Raw genomic sequence first — 18,284 nt, 5'->3', positions numbered from 1 at the left:
TCCTTGGGATGGTGGGTTGGGTCTGGACTCTCATCCCTTTCATATGGAATCATTTTACCGATTCTCACGTTTCAAACATGCCAAACAGTGTTCACTAATCCATTGTGTGCAAGATATAGTGGAGAATGGTGTAGTAGCACTTTCCAGTGCACAGTAGAAAGTTGTTTTCACATATCCATACATTAAAACATTGATTGTAACCATGATATATATGTGCTTCAGCCTACAGTTTAGACCTATTGTCTTATGTATGACCCTCTGTCCTGCGTGACAGTGAATACTAGCATTATTCTCACTTTAATAAGACTATCAAAATCCTCAGATTAGGCAAAATTGTAATTAATTTTGTCAATAAAGATGTTAATAATAATAAGTAGCACTTTCAAGAAAGCTGTGAATCTGAGAAAGATAAAGTGTCCTATTACTAAAGTGTCCATCAAAAGTGGCGAAGGTGGCATGTGGCATGATCTGTTCTAGGAACTTTCTAACTGCTCACTGTTTCAGAGGGAGAGGGCAGCATGCCACAACCAATGGGAGCACAAGAGCTCAATTGCCAGGCAATCGGGCAGTAAGGGGCGATAGCCCTCGGGCCATCACAACTTCAGCCGGAGGTCTGGAAGTTGTGATGACGGTACCAAGTGTCAGCCAAGGACGGACTGTGACGGAGTTTATTTAAATGATTCTACTGCACAACAGCTGAACTGAACGCTGCAGTTACACTGGGAGGGGGAGGTTATCGTGAGGTTATCTTGAGATGATTTCGGGGCTTTAGTGTCCCCGCGGCCCGGTCCTCGACCAGGCCTCCACCCCCAGGAAGCAGCCCGTGACAGCTGACTAACACCCAGGTACCTCTTTTACTGCTAGGTAACAGGGGCATAGGGTGAAAGAAACTCTGCCCATTGTTTCTCGCCGGCGCCTGAGATCGAACCCAGGACCACAGGATCACAAGTCCAGCGTGCTGTCCGCTCGGCCGACCGGGGGAGGAAGGGTTTCAAGAATGATATTGCAGAGCAAGGAATGATGAGCTGAGTGAATGTGTTGATGGTGAGGGAGCCACATAAGAACAAAGGTAACTGCAGAAGGTCCATTGGCCCATACGAGGCAGGTCCTATTTACAACCACCCAATCTAACTCGTATACATGTCAAACCCGCGCTTGAAACAATCGAGGGACCCCACCTCCACCACGTTACGCGGTAATTGGTTCCACAAATCAACAACCCTGTTACCGAAGCAGTATTTAAGACCCATCAAGGCAGACAGGTGTCAGAGGCACACACCTTGGGTGTACAGCCTACGTAGTTTACTGGAAAATAGCTGAAACAAATGGAACATAGAAATAAAGAAACTGCAGGAGGCATAATGGGCCCATACGAGGCAGCGTCTTTATATATCTACCCAAATTCGTGCATATACGTGTCCAACCTACGCTTGAAACAATATGGGGTCCACGTCTGTTATGTTACCCTGTAATCTGTTACATAAATCAGCAACCATGTTTCCAAATCAGTATTTAACCAGGTCTTTCCTAATTCTCAACTTATCCATGGTTTCGAGTTCTATTTTGTGTTGCTATATTTAAAATGTTATTTATATACCCGTGTTATGCCAGTGCATCAGCATGTACACTATCATGTCGCCCCCTTACTCTTCATTTGTCCAAAAGTATTAAGTTAAGATCTTTTCATCGTTTCATGAAGTTGGCTTCTAATTCCTGGGATTAACTTTGTCATACTTCTCTAAGTGGATTTATATCCGTCTACAATAACTGAATTGCACAATCTGTGTCATACTTCTCTAAGTGGATTTATATCCGTCTACAATAACTGAATTGCACAATCTGAGACCTTATAAGGGCAAGATGAAGCTGAAGAATGTTACTCGGTGTCTTATTGCTAACTATTCTAGAAATAAATCCCAGTGTACTATTTCAAGATATCTTCATCAATAATGCATTGTATTTTGACGCCATAATCCCAACGGACAAAATAAGGGGTACCATGACAAGTATCGGCTCACAGCCACGTATACTATGCGTGGTTAGGTTAGCTTCACGAGTTTTAATAGAACATATTTTGTCCGTTGTGGAAACTCGAGCGGATGGGCTGCCTATCTGCCATATTCTGTACATTTCTGCATTGATTTTGGGGGGCTTAAGATCCCTACTAATCATGAATCCTAACGTTTGATCGCATTTTGACTTAGTTTCAGTACAATCCAGTTGACATCTGAGTTTTCTAAGGTTCAGTGTAATAATGTTCTAATGTAATGGCTTGGCACTTTCTCCTCATAGTTCCCTTCCCTTTATCGTGTGTGTGCATGTCGTATATGTTCTCTGCATGCATATATATATATATATATATATATATATATATATATATATATATATATATATATATATATATATATATATATATATATATATATATATATAATGTCGTACCTAGTAGCCAGAATGCACTTCTTGGCCTACAATGCAAGGCCAAATTTGCCTAATAAGCCAAGTTTTCCTGAATGAATAGATTCTCTAATTTTTTTCTTATGAAATGATAAAGCTACCCATTTCATTATGTATGAGGTCAATTTTGTTTAATTGGAGTTAAAATTAACGTAGATATATGACCGAACCTAACCAACCCTACCTAACCTAACCTAACCTATCTTTATAGGTTAGGTTAGGTAGCCGAAAAAGGTAGGTTAGGTTAGGTAGGTTAGGTAGTCGAAAAACAATTAATTCATGAAAACTTGGCTTATTAGGCAAATCGGGCCTTGCATAGTAGGCTGAGAAGTGCGTTCTGGCTACTAGGTACGACATATATATATATATATATATATATATATATATATATATATATATATATATAATATATAATGCAGAGGGAATATGTTCTCTACATTCCCTCTATTTCAGGAAATTTCTACAAGTGTGAAAGGGGAAGCGAGTACCGAGCAGTACTTAAAGCAGCGGGGGGACCGAGCACCAAGAGTGCTCTCAACAGCGGAAAAATTACTACTACCGCGACAGGTGGCGCGCGCACTGTTACTGCGCTCTCCGACCCTCATACACAACGCAAACCTCCAAATGAGAACCACTCGTTCAGATTTTCAGTCCCCCGTAAACTTCCTTAATGCTTGACGCTCGGCCACGTTGTTGCCAACGTGCACTTCTTGCTGCAGGCGACGAGTCACAATAACGTGGTTGAAGTATGCTGACCAGACCACACACTAGAAAGTGAAGGGACGACGACGACGTTTCGGTCCGTCCTGGACCATTCTCAAGTCGGTTACTTGAGATGCACCTCTTGCTTCTGGTGTTGGTCAGTAAATAGGAAGGTAGTAGTCTTTTTTTTTCTTTTTAGGGACGCGAGTCTTATTTTCCTGGGCGTCACCTCTTTCTCTTACCATATAGGAACCACCGGAAATGCATCCGATGGTCTCTTAGGATACTTCACCAAGTTGCCTGACACCCACCTTGTCTATTGCTGACAGGGTTTATCAGTAAGAACTATTTATACATTAATAGTAAGAACTATTTATATATTATCACGGGAAACCTCTTGCAGTGAAAAGTTGAACCTAAAACTATTTTGTATATTTAATGAGCAAATTAATTAATCATTAATTAAAAATGATCAAAATATGTTTGAATAATTCATGACGTCTCTCGAAACACACAGAATCTGATACCTTATGAAAACCACCTCCATATAACTCAGAGGTAGACGCGCGCTGTACCGCCAGGATATGAGTGCAGTGCGTCGGTCTGATAAAGACCTTTTGTGCCCTCTGTAATGCTTTTGCGCTACCGCTCACAGGATGAGTATGGGGTGCACAATAAACTAGCCACCTTCGGCGGCAACAATGAATGACAATGAAAACAAATGCGTTGTGTGTGTTCACCTTCCCAAGGATTTTCCCGAATTGAGTGTTTTCTCAGCCTTTTTAAACTGCTTTTCAAACTAGTTAATACTTTTTTTAAAAATTGAGTGTTATGCCTGGGGTAGTTTCTGTAACAACGGTATCAATTACCTTTAGTGCATGGATCACTTAAGGAATTTTTTGTGGTAGTGTGCAAACGAACTAGTCAAAAGGTTACTTGCGTATGTTAGCAGATTGGCAAGTTATGTTAACTTGCGTATGTTAGGCTGTGATTTATACGTCGGGTTGTGAACAGCTGCGTCCAACAGCCTAGTTGGTCAGTATAGCAACCCGGAGGCCTTGTCGGGGACCGGGCCGCGGGGACGTTGAACCCCGAAATCATCGCAAGGTAAGGTTCGTGTCCGTTGGGATGCGTCCGAGGCAGACGCTGCTAGGCATTTGCAGTTGGCACTGACGAGGACAGTTGGGATACTCTTAATGGCCCTAGCTTTAAAGGTGAAGTACAGTGGGACTCCAGTGCCACATTCTCGTTTCCAGAGAGGTGCCATCCCACAGCTGTGTGCCAGCCTGCTCCAGTGTAAGCTTATTAAACAGGTTGAATTCACTAGGGTATTGTGTTTTGTCTTGAGCCGGAGGTAAGCTGTACACTTGGCCAGCTCCCTTACCTTGAGGTTACCTTGAGGTGCTTCCGGGGCTTAGCGTCCCCGCGGCCCGGTCGTCGACCAGGCCTCCTGGTTGCCGGACTGATCAACCAGGCTGTTGGACGCGGCTGCTCGCAGCCTGACGTATGAGTCACAGCCTGGTTGATCAGGTATCCTTTGGATACTTATCCCTGTACATTGTTCACTATTAACTAAGCATGCTCACTGCTGGGTGTGGCCATTTGAGTCTTGCCGTCTTGGTGTAAGCTGCTGCCTGTGGAATAATCAATACGATTCCACATGCACTAATGACCCACGTGGTAACTCCTCCAATTAATTAGCTATATGAATGAATCAGTGAATCGAGGAGCGGGTGTATGAATCTACGAATGCAGCCCATATTCCAAACAAAAACCCAAAAGGGGTTCCATGCACGCGCATGGAACCCCCTCTTTATGAATGAAAAACGGTTTGCACACGACTCCACTGATTTTATTTAAACACTTCCAGAACAAGTGCTTCACTGACGAATTTTGTTCGGACCACAACGCTATAAATGCTTCACCCACTTACTACAAATAATCAACAACAGAACGAACAAATCCACAAGGGCCATGACGAGGGTTCGAACCTACGTCCGAGAGGATCTCAGACGCTGACTTAATAGAATGAGCTACGACATGGTTAAATGAATTGCAACCGGGAAATCATCCTGATTTACCAACGGTTCCTGCAGTCTCTCAGAGAGACAAACCAGGGTTTTACGCAATTCCCCCATGCACCCGAGCTGTCAATAGGCTGTTCTACCTCCTCTAACACAGCTAACATCTAACATTGTTCCTTGAACGGAAGTTCCAGTTCCTCAGTTATGGTAAAAACGAAAAAATTGAACCCCAAACCATATGCAAGATGCAGAGAACCTTTACTGTCCAAATCCGTTCGATGAAACATCCAAAGTATTGGGAGCGTTTTAAATCAATCAAATTGTCCCTCCTGGAGCGCAGGCAAGAGACGCATCGCAATTTACACAAGGTGCACACTGAAATAATTTCGAGACCAGGAGGCATGGCAGGATGTGTGAAACAGCCTAATTTATAAAGTTAGAGTTCAATAGGTACTAGAAGACAATTCTATCAACAATAACATTAAGGGCACAAGGTTATTTAACACCCTCCTATCTAAATATGGGAATGACTAGTTGATATCTTTCGGCGTTCATGAGGGTGCTTGATAAATACTTGATCAAGCAGTCTGTGATTCAGACTGCGTGCAGCGGCGTCTTAACAGCCTCATTTACGAGTTTCTGGGTATGACTTCAATTTTTGGAGCTAGGTGTGAGATTTGGTCAGAGACCGGGCCGCGTGAATATTGAACCTCGGAACCAACTTAAGGTAAGGTGAATAAGCAAACATTGAGTTGTTGAATGAGAGAGTATCAGACAGGAAGGTTTAGTGGGATGAGTTAAAGGGGTAACTACCATGTCTCAATCAAAATTTTATCATAACTAACATAATTGACCATAAAATCCTTTAATTGCTTCAGTGTGAATATCAAATGTACAGTATTTTCACTACTGAAAAATCAAAATGTACAGTATATCAAATTACAGTATGTTTGCAGTACAGATATCCAAGTACAGTATACAGAAATCGTGTAGTCATTGGAATGTATTAACTGGTGTTATCATAATACATGATAGGTTTCATCATTTGCTGTCTGTTGACCCTGTTCTTTGATACTCCGGTCAGTCCCGATGGTTGAGGAGTTCCTTGTGCAGTGAGTGATTATTAGTATGACGTATCCCTTGTTAATAGAAAAAACCAATCCCCGTGAGAGATATTAGAGACCTGACGTGTGTGGGCGCAGGCTTTTGTCAGGGTGGGTAGGGGGGGGAGGGTGTGCGAGTTTTCATAAATGGTGTCCATTAAGTACGTATAAAGGTGTGTGTGTGTGTGTGTGTGTGTGTGTGTGTGTGTGTGTGTGTGTGTGTGTTTGGGAGTACTTCGGTGAGCGGGATGGATCAGAGAATTGAGATGATGTTAGTGTGACATTAGAGTTGAAAGCGGTTTTTGTAGTACATGCAGAATCGGCCGTTATTATATATGGTTATTGTAGTATTACTTTACTGTCTGCCTGACTGTCACTGGCCGCTTCTGCTTGCCCTGCCTGCCTGCCTGCCTGTCACTGGCCGACTTTGCTTGCCCTGCCTGCCTGCCTGCCTGTCACTGGCCGACTTTGCTTGCCCTGCCTGCCTGCCTGCCTGTCACTGGCCGACTTTGCTTGCCCTGCCTGCCTGCCTGCCTGTCACTGGCCGACTTTGCTTGCCCTGCCTGCCTGCCTGCCTGCCTTTGATCCTGCCCGCTGATACCTACTTGCCTGTGTTGGTAGTAAGCAGTATCTTCATCGCTAAGCGTTACGCCTCCACATGGACCAATGCCCAAGGTACAGGTGACGCTGGGCTTGAGCACGATACATTACAAGAGTGGGTGTGTGAGGTGCGTACCAGGCCCAGGCCTGGGGCTTGTTGCGGCCTCCATCGCTCCCCCTTAGCACCCATACCTTCACACACGATTACTGATGAAAGAACGGGGGTTAGGACCCCTCCCCTGTGTTATGCTAACCAGTTTTCCTGACCCCGTCTCGCTCACCTCACTTGCCTACACACTAATTGTTTAGACAATTTTATTCGTGATAACATGATACAAAGAGGCCGAGCGAAACGTGTTTGAAAATGACCATGAGAGCGTAGTAAAAATCGGCTGTTAACATTCAGGCCTCGTGCACTTGCATCGATCGGCGGGTGGCTGGCTCGCGCGCGCGCTCTGTGTGTGTGTGTGTGTGTGTGTGTGTGTGTGTGTGTGTGTGTGTGTGTGTGTGTGTGTGTGTGTGTGTGTGTGAGTGAGTGAGTGAGTGTGAGGGTGTGTGCATGTGATTACAGTCTAGATAGTGAGTGTGTACCAGTGGACACGACTGGAAACAGCAGGACCCATTGCTATGGCGTGCAGGTTATGAAAGTATATGTGGGTAAGACGGGTTGTGGGATGGAGGTGGTGAGGGAGGAAGTGGTGATGGGGTTGGAGTGTGCAGTGTTGGGCTACATGAGGTGTGTAGAGCCGACACTGTATTCCAGAACCCTCCCCCAGTCATGCTGTGCCTTCGCTGCCACCAGCACGATGATGCACACACTTCCTCACCCAACTTCAACACACCAGCTGTGTGGACTTAAAACATTGGTGGCATTTTTGGCAGGGTCAACAAAAGTGATCATTTTATTAGGCGCCTGTGCCAGCTGCTAGTGAAGACCAGAGCCATTGTTGCGACACCAAGGTGCTGGTGTTAATGTTATTGTTCAGTATGGTGAGGCGTGCTGTGTAGGTGAGTGTGTTAGTAGGGTAGGTGACAAGTTTAGGCAGCAGGCGGCGGCAGTGAGGGAAGTGGTGGCGGGCCGGAGCAGGTGGCAGTGGACTCCATCTCTTCCAGTGGTGCCAGTCAAGGCATTTTGTTCAGGGTATTGCTGGGGAACCTGGCTTCACAAAGTGCCTTGTTGTGGTATACATGTGGTTGTAGGGGTGAGTGTCAGGGGTAGCATTGCCGGGCGCAGCCAACACAACTCTCGTCTGGCAGGAAATAACCGGCGCAGGAGTGTGTTCTGTGGCATCGCGCGGCAGTCGGTGGCGCACATGGCGGCAGTTGCTCCAGTGGCGCCTCCGCCGCGGCACTGACATTGTGCCTCCGCCGCCGCTGCTTCTGCCGCTCCCGTCACCGCCACGCTCCTGCCGCCACATCCACCACAGCCGAAGTTGCCACAGCCAGTGACTGTCATCGAAGCCTTGCCCTCGCAGGCCTCCGGGCGTGGCGGCCACACTTGCCGCCCGCCAGGTTAGCCTGGCCCTGTCTTCGTCGCCACCAGCAGCGTCGCATTGCGGCACCCCAATTTCTGGGTGTTATACTTGAGGCCTTACCTGGAGGAACAGCTGGCGACAATAAGTGGTGGGGAGCAGGAGGCGGCGCTGCAGGGCAACAAGTAACAAGTGTGAGGGGGGGAGTGTGCATGGTAAGGTGTAGCGGGCCCGGGTGTGCCGGGTGCCGTGACCCATACAAGCACGTGAGTGTGGCTCCCGCCTGGCCCACACCCAACACCCGCTACCTGCTGGGCCCACCCCGGCGCACCTGTGGCCCACACTTACCCTCAACCTTACAATTTCCGCCCACTGTGGCACACCAGGTACTGCTGCGTGAAGACTGCTGCTGGCATGGACGGGTGATGGTTGTTCTGGTATTGGACTTGAAGCCATCCAGGTGCGTGTCAGTAGTGCCCCAGGGCACGGTCTTCCGCCACTCTCACCTGCAGTAACTTGACACATTCCTGCCTCCAATCTTTTTCTAAAGTACTGTTCAAGTATACCTCTCTGTGATGACTTTTCATACTTTTTGTATTACCGTAGGATAATGCTGAAGACAATCCTTAGTGTTTACTCTTTCATACATGGCTGTGAACTGTATTGTGTGTGTTCTGAGCTGAAGCCTGGTGTAGTGATGATGAGACAGTAGTGGTGGCGAGGTGGGGCGCGCGTAGCCCGGCTGGAACACTGGGGCCAGGTACTGTGTCGTCCAGCGAGTGTAGAGGCCAAACCTTAGTGTTGTGTGCTGGTGTTTACCCCAGTGTTGGCCACCAGTGGTGTAGTGTAGCTGGGGCGCCAGTCCCCCCGGCATGTGAGGCGGCCTGGCCAGCGGGCACCCCGCCCCCGCCCAACATGCGCAAGCTATCCCTGCGCTGCTCACCTACCCCACACACGGTGCCGGGTGTTAGTCCCCCGCCCGCACCCACCCCTCCACCCACAGCGGGCCTTTCTCCAACACCCACGCCGCCCACTACGCCCGCACGCCGTCTGGTTGCCTCGCGATCTCTGGGTTCGACGTCGTCACCTCCGTTGACTCCCCCCGTGTCACAGTACAACATCCCGCCGTGCCTGCCCTCGCACCAACACCACGCCCAGCTGCCGCCCACGCCCGGCCCGCCCTCGCACCGCTCACTGCCCGCCCTCCACGCCCACCACCTGCAGAACGACGCCCAGGTTCATCACTCCTCTCACCCCACGCTGCACGCCCACCACCCACTCCCAGATGGCCACCCTCACCACTCCTCCCACCCCGCCCTGCTCTCCCACTCCTCGCCCCCCGCCAACCGCCCGCCTGGCCACTTCTCCCACGCCGCAGCGCTCAGCGGGCACCAACACCCGCGGCAGCTGCCCGGCCTCCCACGCCACCACACCATCGGGGGCGTGGGCAGCGGGCGCATGCTGCCCTCCGCCCCGCACCACGACACGTGCGGGGCCGTGGCCGCCGCCGCCACCACCACCGCCGCCCCTGGCAGCCCCGTGGCCATGCCGTGCCTGGCGGCGCGCCCCGCCCACATCCTGCACTCCGCCTCGTACAAGTACAGCCTGGACGTGCCCCGCGTCAACCTGCGCGACCTGCGCAGCAACACGTACCCGCCCCCGGGCACGGACGGCTCCTCCACCTCACAGTCGTCCTCCACCAGCGGCGGCGGCTCTGGAGGATCACAGAACTCGCCCTCGGACTTCTACCCGCCGTCGTCGCCTCGGCTGTCCCCCGGGGGGCCCATGCTGGTGCTGGCCGGCCGCATGTCGCCGCAGGTGCCGCCGGGCCGCATGTCGCCGCAGGTGCCGCCCACCTCGCCGGGCGCCCTGGTGCCGCCCCACTCCCCGGGGCCCCGCTCCTCCCTCTCCTCGTCGGTGTCGTCCTCCTGCGCCACCTCCCCCGTGCCCCGCCTCTCCCCCGTGCCCCGCTCGCCCGGGCACGCCCCCGTCACATTCACGCAGTCCGGCCACTCGTCGCCCAGCCCCGCCCACGCCTCGCCCTGCCACGCCCATGCCTCCTCCACGACACGAGCTTCACCCGTGCCGCCCACCCGAGGCTCGCCCACGCTGCACGGGTCACCCGGGAGGAGGAAGAGCGTCATGTCGGATCCCGGGTCGCCCATGTTGCGGAGGACCACCCGCCCGCCCCTACAACGCTCCCACGCCACTGCCGGGTAAGACACCCCCCCCCCCACACACACACACACACCTGTACTAACCTGGGCTACACACACACACACACACACACACACACACACACACACACACACACACACACACACACACACACACACACACACACACACACACACACACACACACACACACCCACCCACCCACCCACCCACCCACCCACCCACCCACCTGTACCAACCTGGGCTGCTCCATCTCACACACACACCTGTACCAACCTGAGCTGCTCCATCACACACACACCTGTACCAACCTGGGCTGCTCCATCACACACCTGTACCAACCTGGGCTGCTCCAACACACACCTGTACCAACCTGGACTGCTCCATCTCACACACACACCTGTACCAACCTGAGCTGCCCCATCACACACACACCTGTACCAACCTGGGCTGCTCCATGACATACACACACCTGTACCAACCTGGGCTTCTCCATCTCACACACACCTGTACCAACCTGGGCTTCTCCATCTCACACACACCTGTACCAACCTTGCCATGCTCACCTGACATGCCTGAGTGTTCTCTCAACACCAGCCGCGGAAGGAACCCACACGTGACTGACCTTAACCAAAACTTACAGTGCAGATAACCACGTTTCTCAGTAACATAAACTTGTAAGATAAGAAGTCTATAGTTCTCCGTTCGAGGAGAATCGACGTCAAAACGTATTTTCGCCTTGCTTAATGTGAGGAATGGAGGCTGCCTGCCATCCTAATACGCACTACCAGCTGATCAACCAACCTGTCCTCTTTATAGCACGTCGCATTTTGACGTAAGGGGCTGGGGTCCAAGCTAATTGAAACAACTAGGGAACCTAGAGCCGCCAGTTTTCTCTTTCAGCGCCTTAGTGTGGCGATCCAGAGAAGAAATGCTCACTGCATCCATGGTTCCTGCCCGCCATCTGAGGAGCTGGAGGAGCTACCCTGCAAACACAAACCTATACTGTCTCTATGTTCCGCTTGTTACAACTTGTAATAAAGTTGTTACATCTTGGCTTAACGTGTTTATGACGTATTAGAACGTTGTTACAACTTGTTATATTGGTTGTTATAACTGGTTAGGAGGTGTTAAAACTTGTTCGAACGTTGTACCAACGTCGTAGTTTCGGTGTGTGTTTGGCGGGTATACAACTTGTCACAAGTAGCCTTGTACCCTGCATGTAACCAATGTTGTAACCCTTTTTGTGCAATGAAAATTTAAAATAAAGTTAGATATATATACAGAATACCAAAAAGAATTGGGGTAGTAGAAGAAAATATTTCAGTGAGGATCCACAAGGTCTTCTCTGAGTACTCTTTTATTTTCTTCTCCGAGGCTATGGGTCCCTACACTTGCACCAGTGGTGGCACCCATTTTTAGATAATTTGTTTATATATATATATATATATAAACTTTATTATATATTTATATTATATATATATATATATATATATATATATATATATATATATATATATATATATATATATATATAATATATAATATAATATTCACTCCATGGTTGAGACATTGCCAGGCTTCCATCTGGGCAGTAGCTAACCAGCCTTCGGAAAACTGATCTATATCCGTCATTAATTACCGCCCTTTTCACCCAATGTTCTCCTGGGAGCCGGATGATCGGATGCACGTCCCTAGTGAGCCAGTGAGCCCAAGTTACTTGTAGAGGTTCTTACCTAAATGTATATAAAGTCGAACGTTAGCTCCTGAGCTCATCTAAATGCAGTGACTCCTACAGCCTGTTCTCGCGAGCGTTCCCAACGTCAAGAAACCGCGGTACTAAAGCGCCTTATCCTAACCTACCAGAACCTGTCCTCTTAAAATTAACGTCGCTTTTGGCCGTTTGCCAGTATGGCGGAATATGTACGTAATTTGAAAATGAAAAAATAATGAAAATAAATTTGGGAATTTTTTTTTTCAACAACAGTAAGTTAAGGGTCCTCTGATTGGTTAGGTGGGCAGGAAATTCTCATAAAGTTTTAAAACGGTATGAAAAACGTTAATGAAAAGTTTCCTCTTCTAACCTTGCCGAGTAAGCCGGACGACTCAAACAGAAAACGGGACAGTACGTCACTTTTGTGAGTAGATTTCATTTCAAATTACGTCCAAATTTGGCCATAGCGCCGCGCATGCCAGCGAAAAGTGACGTTATTTTTAAGAGGACGGGTTGACCAGAGAACCCACGATTAGAAAACGGGACATTGTTGATTTCGCGAGCCACTATCATTTTCTAGTGAGACATTTTTTTGCCCTTGGGTAAAGTATACGTCAAAATGTGACGTGCTATAAAAAGGACGGGTTGACTCCTAACCCTCCCGTTTACTGTCACAAATATGAAACCATTTATTGTCTTTAGCTGCTCATATATATCTAGTCTATTTTCCATTTGCTCACTTCCATTTCGCCAAAATTTATTTCTGACATCCCTACGACTCATGCAACTTTTAGCGAGGATGTCTTCTTGATTAACAGTATCGATTTCCCAGAGAAATTCATAGACCGTTACCATGTCACCTCGATTGTTCACATTCAGTCGATTTGGATAAAAACTGCTGAATGAATATGAAATATATATATATATATATATATATATATATATATATATATATATATATATATATATATATATATATATATCATAAAATCAGGCATCCATCAGTCTCAGGAGACTATGGTGTTGCGCTCTAGTTGTTGGTCTGGAGTGACTTCTCCAGGGCACAAAGCCAGGGTAGTTGCCACGGAGAAGCTGTTACCCAGGCAGCAGATATCCCCCTCCCCCCCTTCTCCACGGCACCGAAAGTCTCCAATGGAGAGGCAAACGCCAATACTATTGGTTCCAATGCCGTCGTAGGAACTGTGAGCTCCGAAGTTGACCTCGAAGTTGGTGAAAAAAAGGGCACAGGGACTCCAAACCCGGAGATCGCCGTGGTCGGGGCCGGAGAAGAACCGCCCCAGCAAGGGCAAGACCTACCCCAGTCTCCTGAAGCCGAGCCTGGGTTGCACGAGCCCCTGGAGGTGGACTTCACGGTCCCGCACCTACGGGTTCCAAACAGTCACAGCCCTCCTCTCACTAAGGAGGCTAGGGCAGTTCATACCCTTGATGGATGTGTGTGTGTGTATTGTAATGTACCTAATAGCCAGAAGAGCACTACTTAGCCTAGTATGAAAGGCCCAATTTGCCTAACAGGCAGTGATTTTCGTTCATTTGAGATTTTTTCCAAAATTGGTTTATTCCAATTATTATTATTTAGAATTACTGACTATTAGGCCTGGTTAGGTAGATTAGGTTTCATAAAATTGTTTAGTTTTACCTCAAACTAAATGAAAATCAAATCATATACAGTGTAATGGAGAGCTTAATGATTCCATAAGATTAGTTTTTAAATATATTTCTGGAAAATTAGGCTTGTTGAGCAACTTGGCCTATTAGGTATGTATATGTAACAGGGTGCCAGGTGGCTGAGTGGACAGCACTCGGGATTCGTAGTCCTGTGGACCGGGGACCTATTCCCGGCAATGGCGGGAACGAATGGGCAGAGTTTCTTTCACCCTGATGCCCCTGTTATGTACAGGTAAATAGGTACCTGGGAGTTACAGCCGTTACGGGCTGCTTCCTGGGTGTGTGTGTTGGGGAGGTAGGGAATTGAGCGCTGATTAACAGTTGAGAGGCGGGCCCTAAGAGCCAGAGCTCAACCCCCCCGCAAGCGCAACTAGGTGAATACATACATTCACCCCCCCCCCCCCCCCGTTCCCCCATGCACCAACCCCGTTCTCATTTAACTTCAGTGCTTGTTTTGCAAGATTTGCCGTCACGGGGACACGACTCGGTCGACCTCGTGTGATAGTTAACTCGTCAAAGGATTAAGAGTTGTCGATGTTGGCCAAAGAGTTCATAAAGTCATCTTTTATTTACTCTTGTATGTTGTCGTTAAATCCGTAAGTGCTGGAGAAACGCGCTTTTCTAATTAAAACTTTCCAACAAGCTGCCAAAGTACAAAAATTTCATCTCCACATCATCTTTTTCCTTTAAAATCATTTGTTACGTGTCTGCTCGATTTTTCCTGGAGGTAAATCAGAATTCTCCTTTTATGACGGATATATTATCCGTAATAATTATTTTCACTCTTATCCTACGTTAGTAATTTACTGTGAAAATTGGCTCTGCAGTCTTCCTCGTGGGAATATAGTCAGTCAGTCGTCAGCTGATTTTATAAATTCTATACGTATCCTTGTGTGTGTGTGTGTGTGTACTCACCTAGTTGTGTTTGCGGGGGTTGAGCTCTGGCTCTTTGGTCCCGCCTCTCAACCGTCAATCAACAGGTGTACAGATTCCTGAGCCTACTGGGCTCTTATCATATCTACACTTGAAACTGTGTATGGAGTCACCCTCCACCACATCACTTCCTAATGCATTCCATTTGTCAACCACTCTGACACTAAAAAAGTTCTTTCTAATATCTCTGTGGCTCATTTCGGCACTCGGTTTCCACCTGTGTTGAAACCTGTGTGTGTGTGTGTGTGTGTGTGTGTGTGTGTGTGTGTGTGTGTGTGTGTGTGTGTGTGTGTGTGTGTGTGTGTGTGTGTGTGTGTGTGTGTGTGTGTACCTGTCAGTAGTGATGCTCTACTGATTGTGTTTTAGTTTTTCGGTAAATGCCTCCCTTTAAGTATTCGCTTTTTGTTTTTTGTTTTGCTTCCCAGTAGAATTCATCTTTAGGACCGGTGTTGTACTCGCACGACTCATCAGCTCATCTTTGTACGTTGTCCCTCGGGTGCTGGTTTGTTCATTCCATACAATGTTTTTTGTCTTGAATGACAACAAAAATGTCTTAAATGTTCTTACTGCGTGGAGAGTAAAACTCAAATAATAGAGAGGGGGGAATATCATTTAATTGCAATAAGAAAATTATTATATTATTAAGACAAAGAGAAAGCATAAGTGGCATTTGGGAGTTAGAATTCAACTTATGTTTTATTTGACACAATTGTTTATTCAATTAAGTGTAGAAACCTGTGACCCCTTTTTATCTGTTCGACATTATTGAAAATAATGATTCAAGCAAAATTTCCTGTCACATGGGAAGCGATTGTGTTCCGGTATTCATATCTGTCGTAGTTCTTTGATTATCAATTAAAGCTGTAAACTCTCATAATAAACTGTTTTGATGGCTTGTATGTTGGGAAATATGAATAATGTCGTTTTTGTTTACTCTGAGAAACAGAGTAAACAAAGAGAGAGAAGAAATAGAATAAAGAGAGAAATAGAATAAAACTCAAACTTAGAAAAATACTCTTAAGTGTAGAGTATTTTTCTTGATGTTAATCTCGAGGACGGAGGGGAACTGGGGTTGGGTTTATGGTGGTAGTGTTACTGGGGTGTTGAAGTATAGGGAGGCCATGTTGCCTGGTGTTGCTGGATGTGAGATACATGATGATTGGGGAGGTGGGAGGGATTGGACTGGTTTGCTTAGGTATGGGGGAAAAAATGGGTGTGGTTTGCTGATCTTTGTAGCCGTGTTAGCTGTGTTCCTTGTGTGCTCTGCAAGTGATAGGTGGTGGCGCTCCTGAAGCTGTCATTACAGGTGATGGTGTTCCTGGGGGCTACAGAAGCTGTGTTAGGTGCTGCTGCTGCTGCTGTTACCCTTGTCTTGGTCGCTATCGATTGCTGCTCGTGTTTTCTAACTGGATGAACGCAAGACCGGCGTGTGGAAATGTGGAAGTAGCGAGGGAAGGTAAGAGAGGGGACTCACGAACATCTACATCTTCTGAGGCGGGACCAAAGAGCCAGAGCTCAAACCCCGCAAACACATCTAGGTGAGTACAGTAAAATAACAACGTACTGGAGTGAACGATATGGAAGAAAATGCAGAATAGAACCAGTGAAGAGCAGAGGTGCCATAGGCACAATCAGAGAACACTATAAACATCAGAGGTCCGCGGTTGTTCAACATCCTCCCAGCAAGCATAAGAAATATTGCCGGAACAACCGTGGACATCTTCAAAGGGAAACTAGATAGTTTCCTCCAAGGAATGCCGGAGGAATCGGGCTGTGGAGGGTATGTGGGCCTGCGGGCCGCTGCAAGCAACAGCCTAGTGGACCAAACTCTCACAAGTCAAGCCTGGCCTCGGGCCGGGCTTGGGGAGTAGAACTCCTCCCAGAGCCCCATCAAGAGTCAAACATTACCACATGTGATGCGTCCCAACCAAATAATCAACGCCATAACTTGGATTCGAAGCATTGACAAATATAACTGAGAAATGTTCATACTCTGCACACGTCCCAACGAACAAAAATGAATGAATGAATGATTGATATATAATGTCGTGCCTAATAGCCAGAACTGCACTATTTGGCCTAGTATGCTAGGTTCGATTTGCCTAACAAGTTTTTTTTATTTTCAAATATTTTTTTCAGATTGATTCTTTTCTAACAATAATAATTTATTAGGAACTTGAGTTACTCACTCAGCTATGTTAGAATATGTTTGGATAGGTTAGGTTGAGTTTGATAAAATGTATATTATAGTTTTGAATCAAATAACATAAAATTTCAATCATAAAATACAAAGAAAACTGTCATTTTATAAGAAAGTTTTGATAAAATAAAATGTCACGAAAATTCGTTTTTTTTAGGCAACTCTGACCATTCGGTACGATGTAATATATATGTGTATAAAGGGTGACCCGGCCTCCCTATAGTAGTAGTAGTAGTATTTGCGAAGCTGGCCTATGGTAAACCTGACCAAGAAAGACGAACAATGATTTATTCGTTTGCCTTGTTCGGGTAGAATGTAGACACAGTAGTCGCTTCTGTTTATATTTATTGAGTGAGGCAACAAGGTATATATCTTGCCAACCGAGGTCCACCTTACTCTGGGTCTGAGAGAGAACTGAGGCTGCTGGGAGCATGGCTGATGCTCCTCTGTCTGGCATGACGTCAGAGGCCTACTTGCCTGCGATTGGTTACATTTCAACTGACAGAATTTGAGTATAACAGATTGTGGACTATAAAGTGAAGGTAGATGTCGCTAGTGACCATGACCATTTGGTCCGGGAGACATCTCCCGTCACGCAGGGTGCAGTCGCGCCTCCACAGATCTCCAGTATCATCTATTGATACTGGTGATGGCTCAAAAGGGCCTCCACTTACGGGCTATTCATGCCCGTGCCACCTCTTGGGTGGCTTAATCTTCATCAATCAATCAATCGCTAGTGACGGAGTACGTGGATGGAGCTCCGGTGGCAGTGGGAAGGGGGGGGGGGGGGAGGGGTTCAGGTCGGGTAACAAGTTACTCCCACCAGAAGAGATGACACATTTGTGTGTGCTGGTAACTGAGAGCTTCAGGCCAGTTATGGTGCCCTCTTATCTTGAGGTGATTTGATTTTGGGGTTTAGCGTCCTCGCGGCCCGGTCCTCGACCAAGCCTCCTTTTTGTTACACGTCCCCAGGAAGCAGGCCGTAACAGCTGTCTAACTCCCAGGTACCTATTTACTGCTGGGTGAACAGGGACATCAGGGTGAAAGAAACTGCCCATTTGTTTCCGCGTCCACCGGGGATCGAACCCGGAACCTCATGATTACGAATCCGAAGCGCTGTCCACTCAGCTGGCAGGCCCCTGGGCCCTATCTTCTCTTCATTTTAGGAGTGTAATGTGGTTCCCGTGTCTGGGTTAGTGGCTGAAGCTTGCGACGT

The 18,284-nt window shown here is 47.4% G+C and overlaps 1 protein-coding gene across 1 annotated transcript in view; it reads left to right on the top strand.

Annotated features, from left to right (window-relative positions):
* The first annotated feature begins 8,253 nt into the window (after window positions 1-8,253).
* SRPK (SR splicing factor protein kinase) overlaps window positions 8,254-18,284 on the top strand; it is a 218,425-nt gene continuing 208,394 nt past the window's right edge. The window contains exon 1 of the mRNA XM_045766616.2: window positions 8,254-10,574. Within this exon, the coding sequence (XP_045622572.2) occupies window positions 9,274-10,574 (1,301 nt within the window). The 5' untranslated portion in view covers window positions 8,254-9,273. The remainder of the gene's footprint in view (window positions 10,575-18,284) is intronic.

This window comes from Procambarus clarkii, chromosome 81 (genome assembly GCF_040958095.1).
Source record: "Procambarus clarkii isolate CNS0578487 chromosome 81, FALCON_Pclarkii_2.0, whole genome shotgun sequence".
NCBI classification, from domain to species: Eukaryota; Metazoa; Arthropoda; class Malacostraca; order Decapoda; family Cambaridae; genus Procambarus; species Procambarus clarkii.
This window is presented reverse-complemented; position numbering and strand designations above follow the sequence as displayed.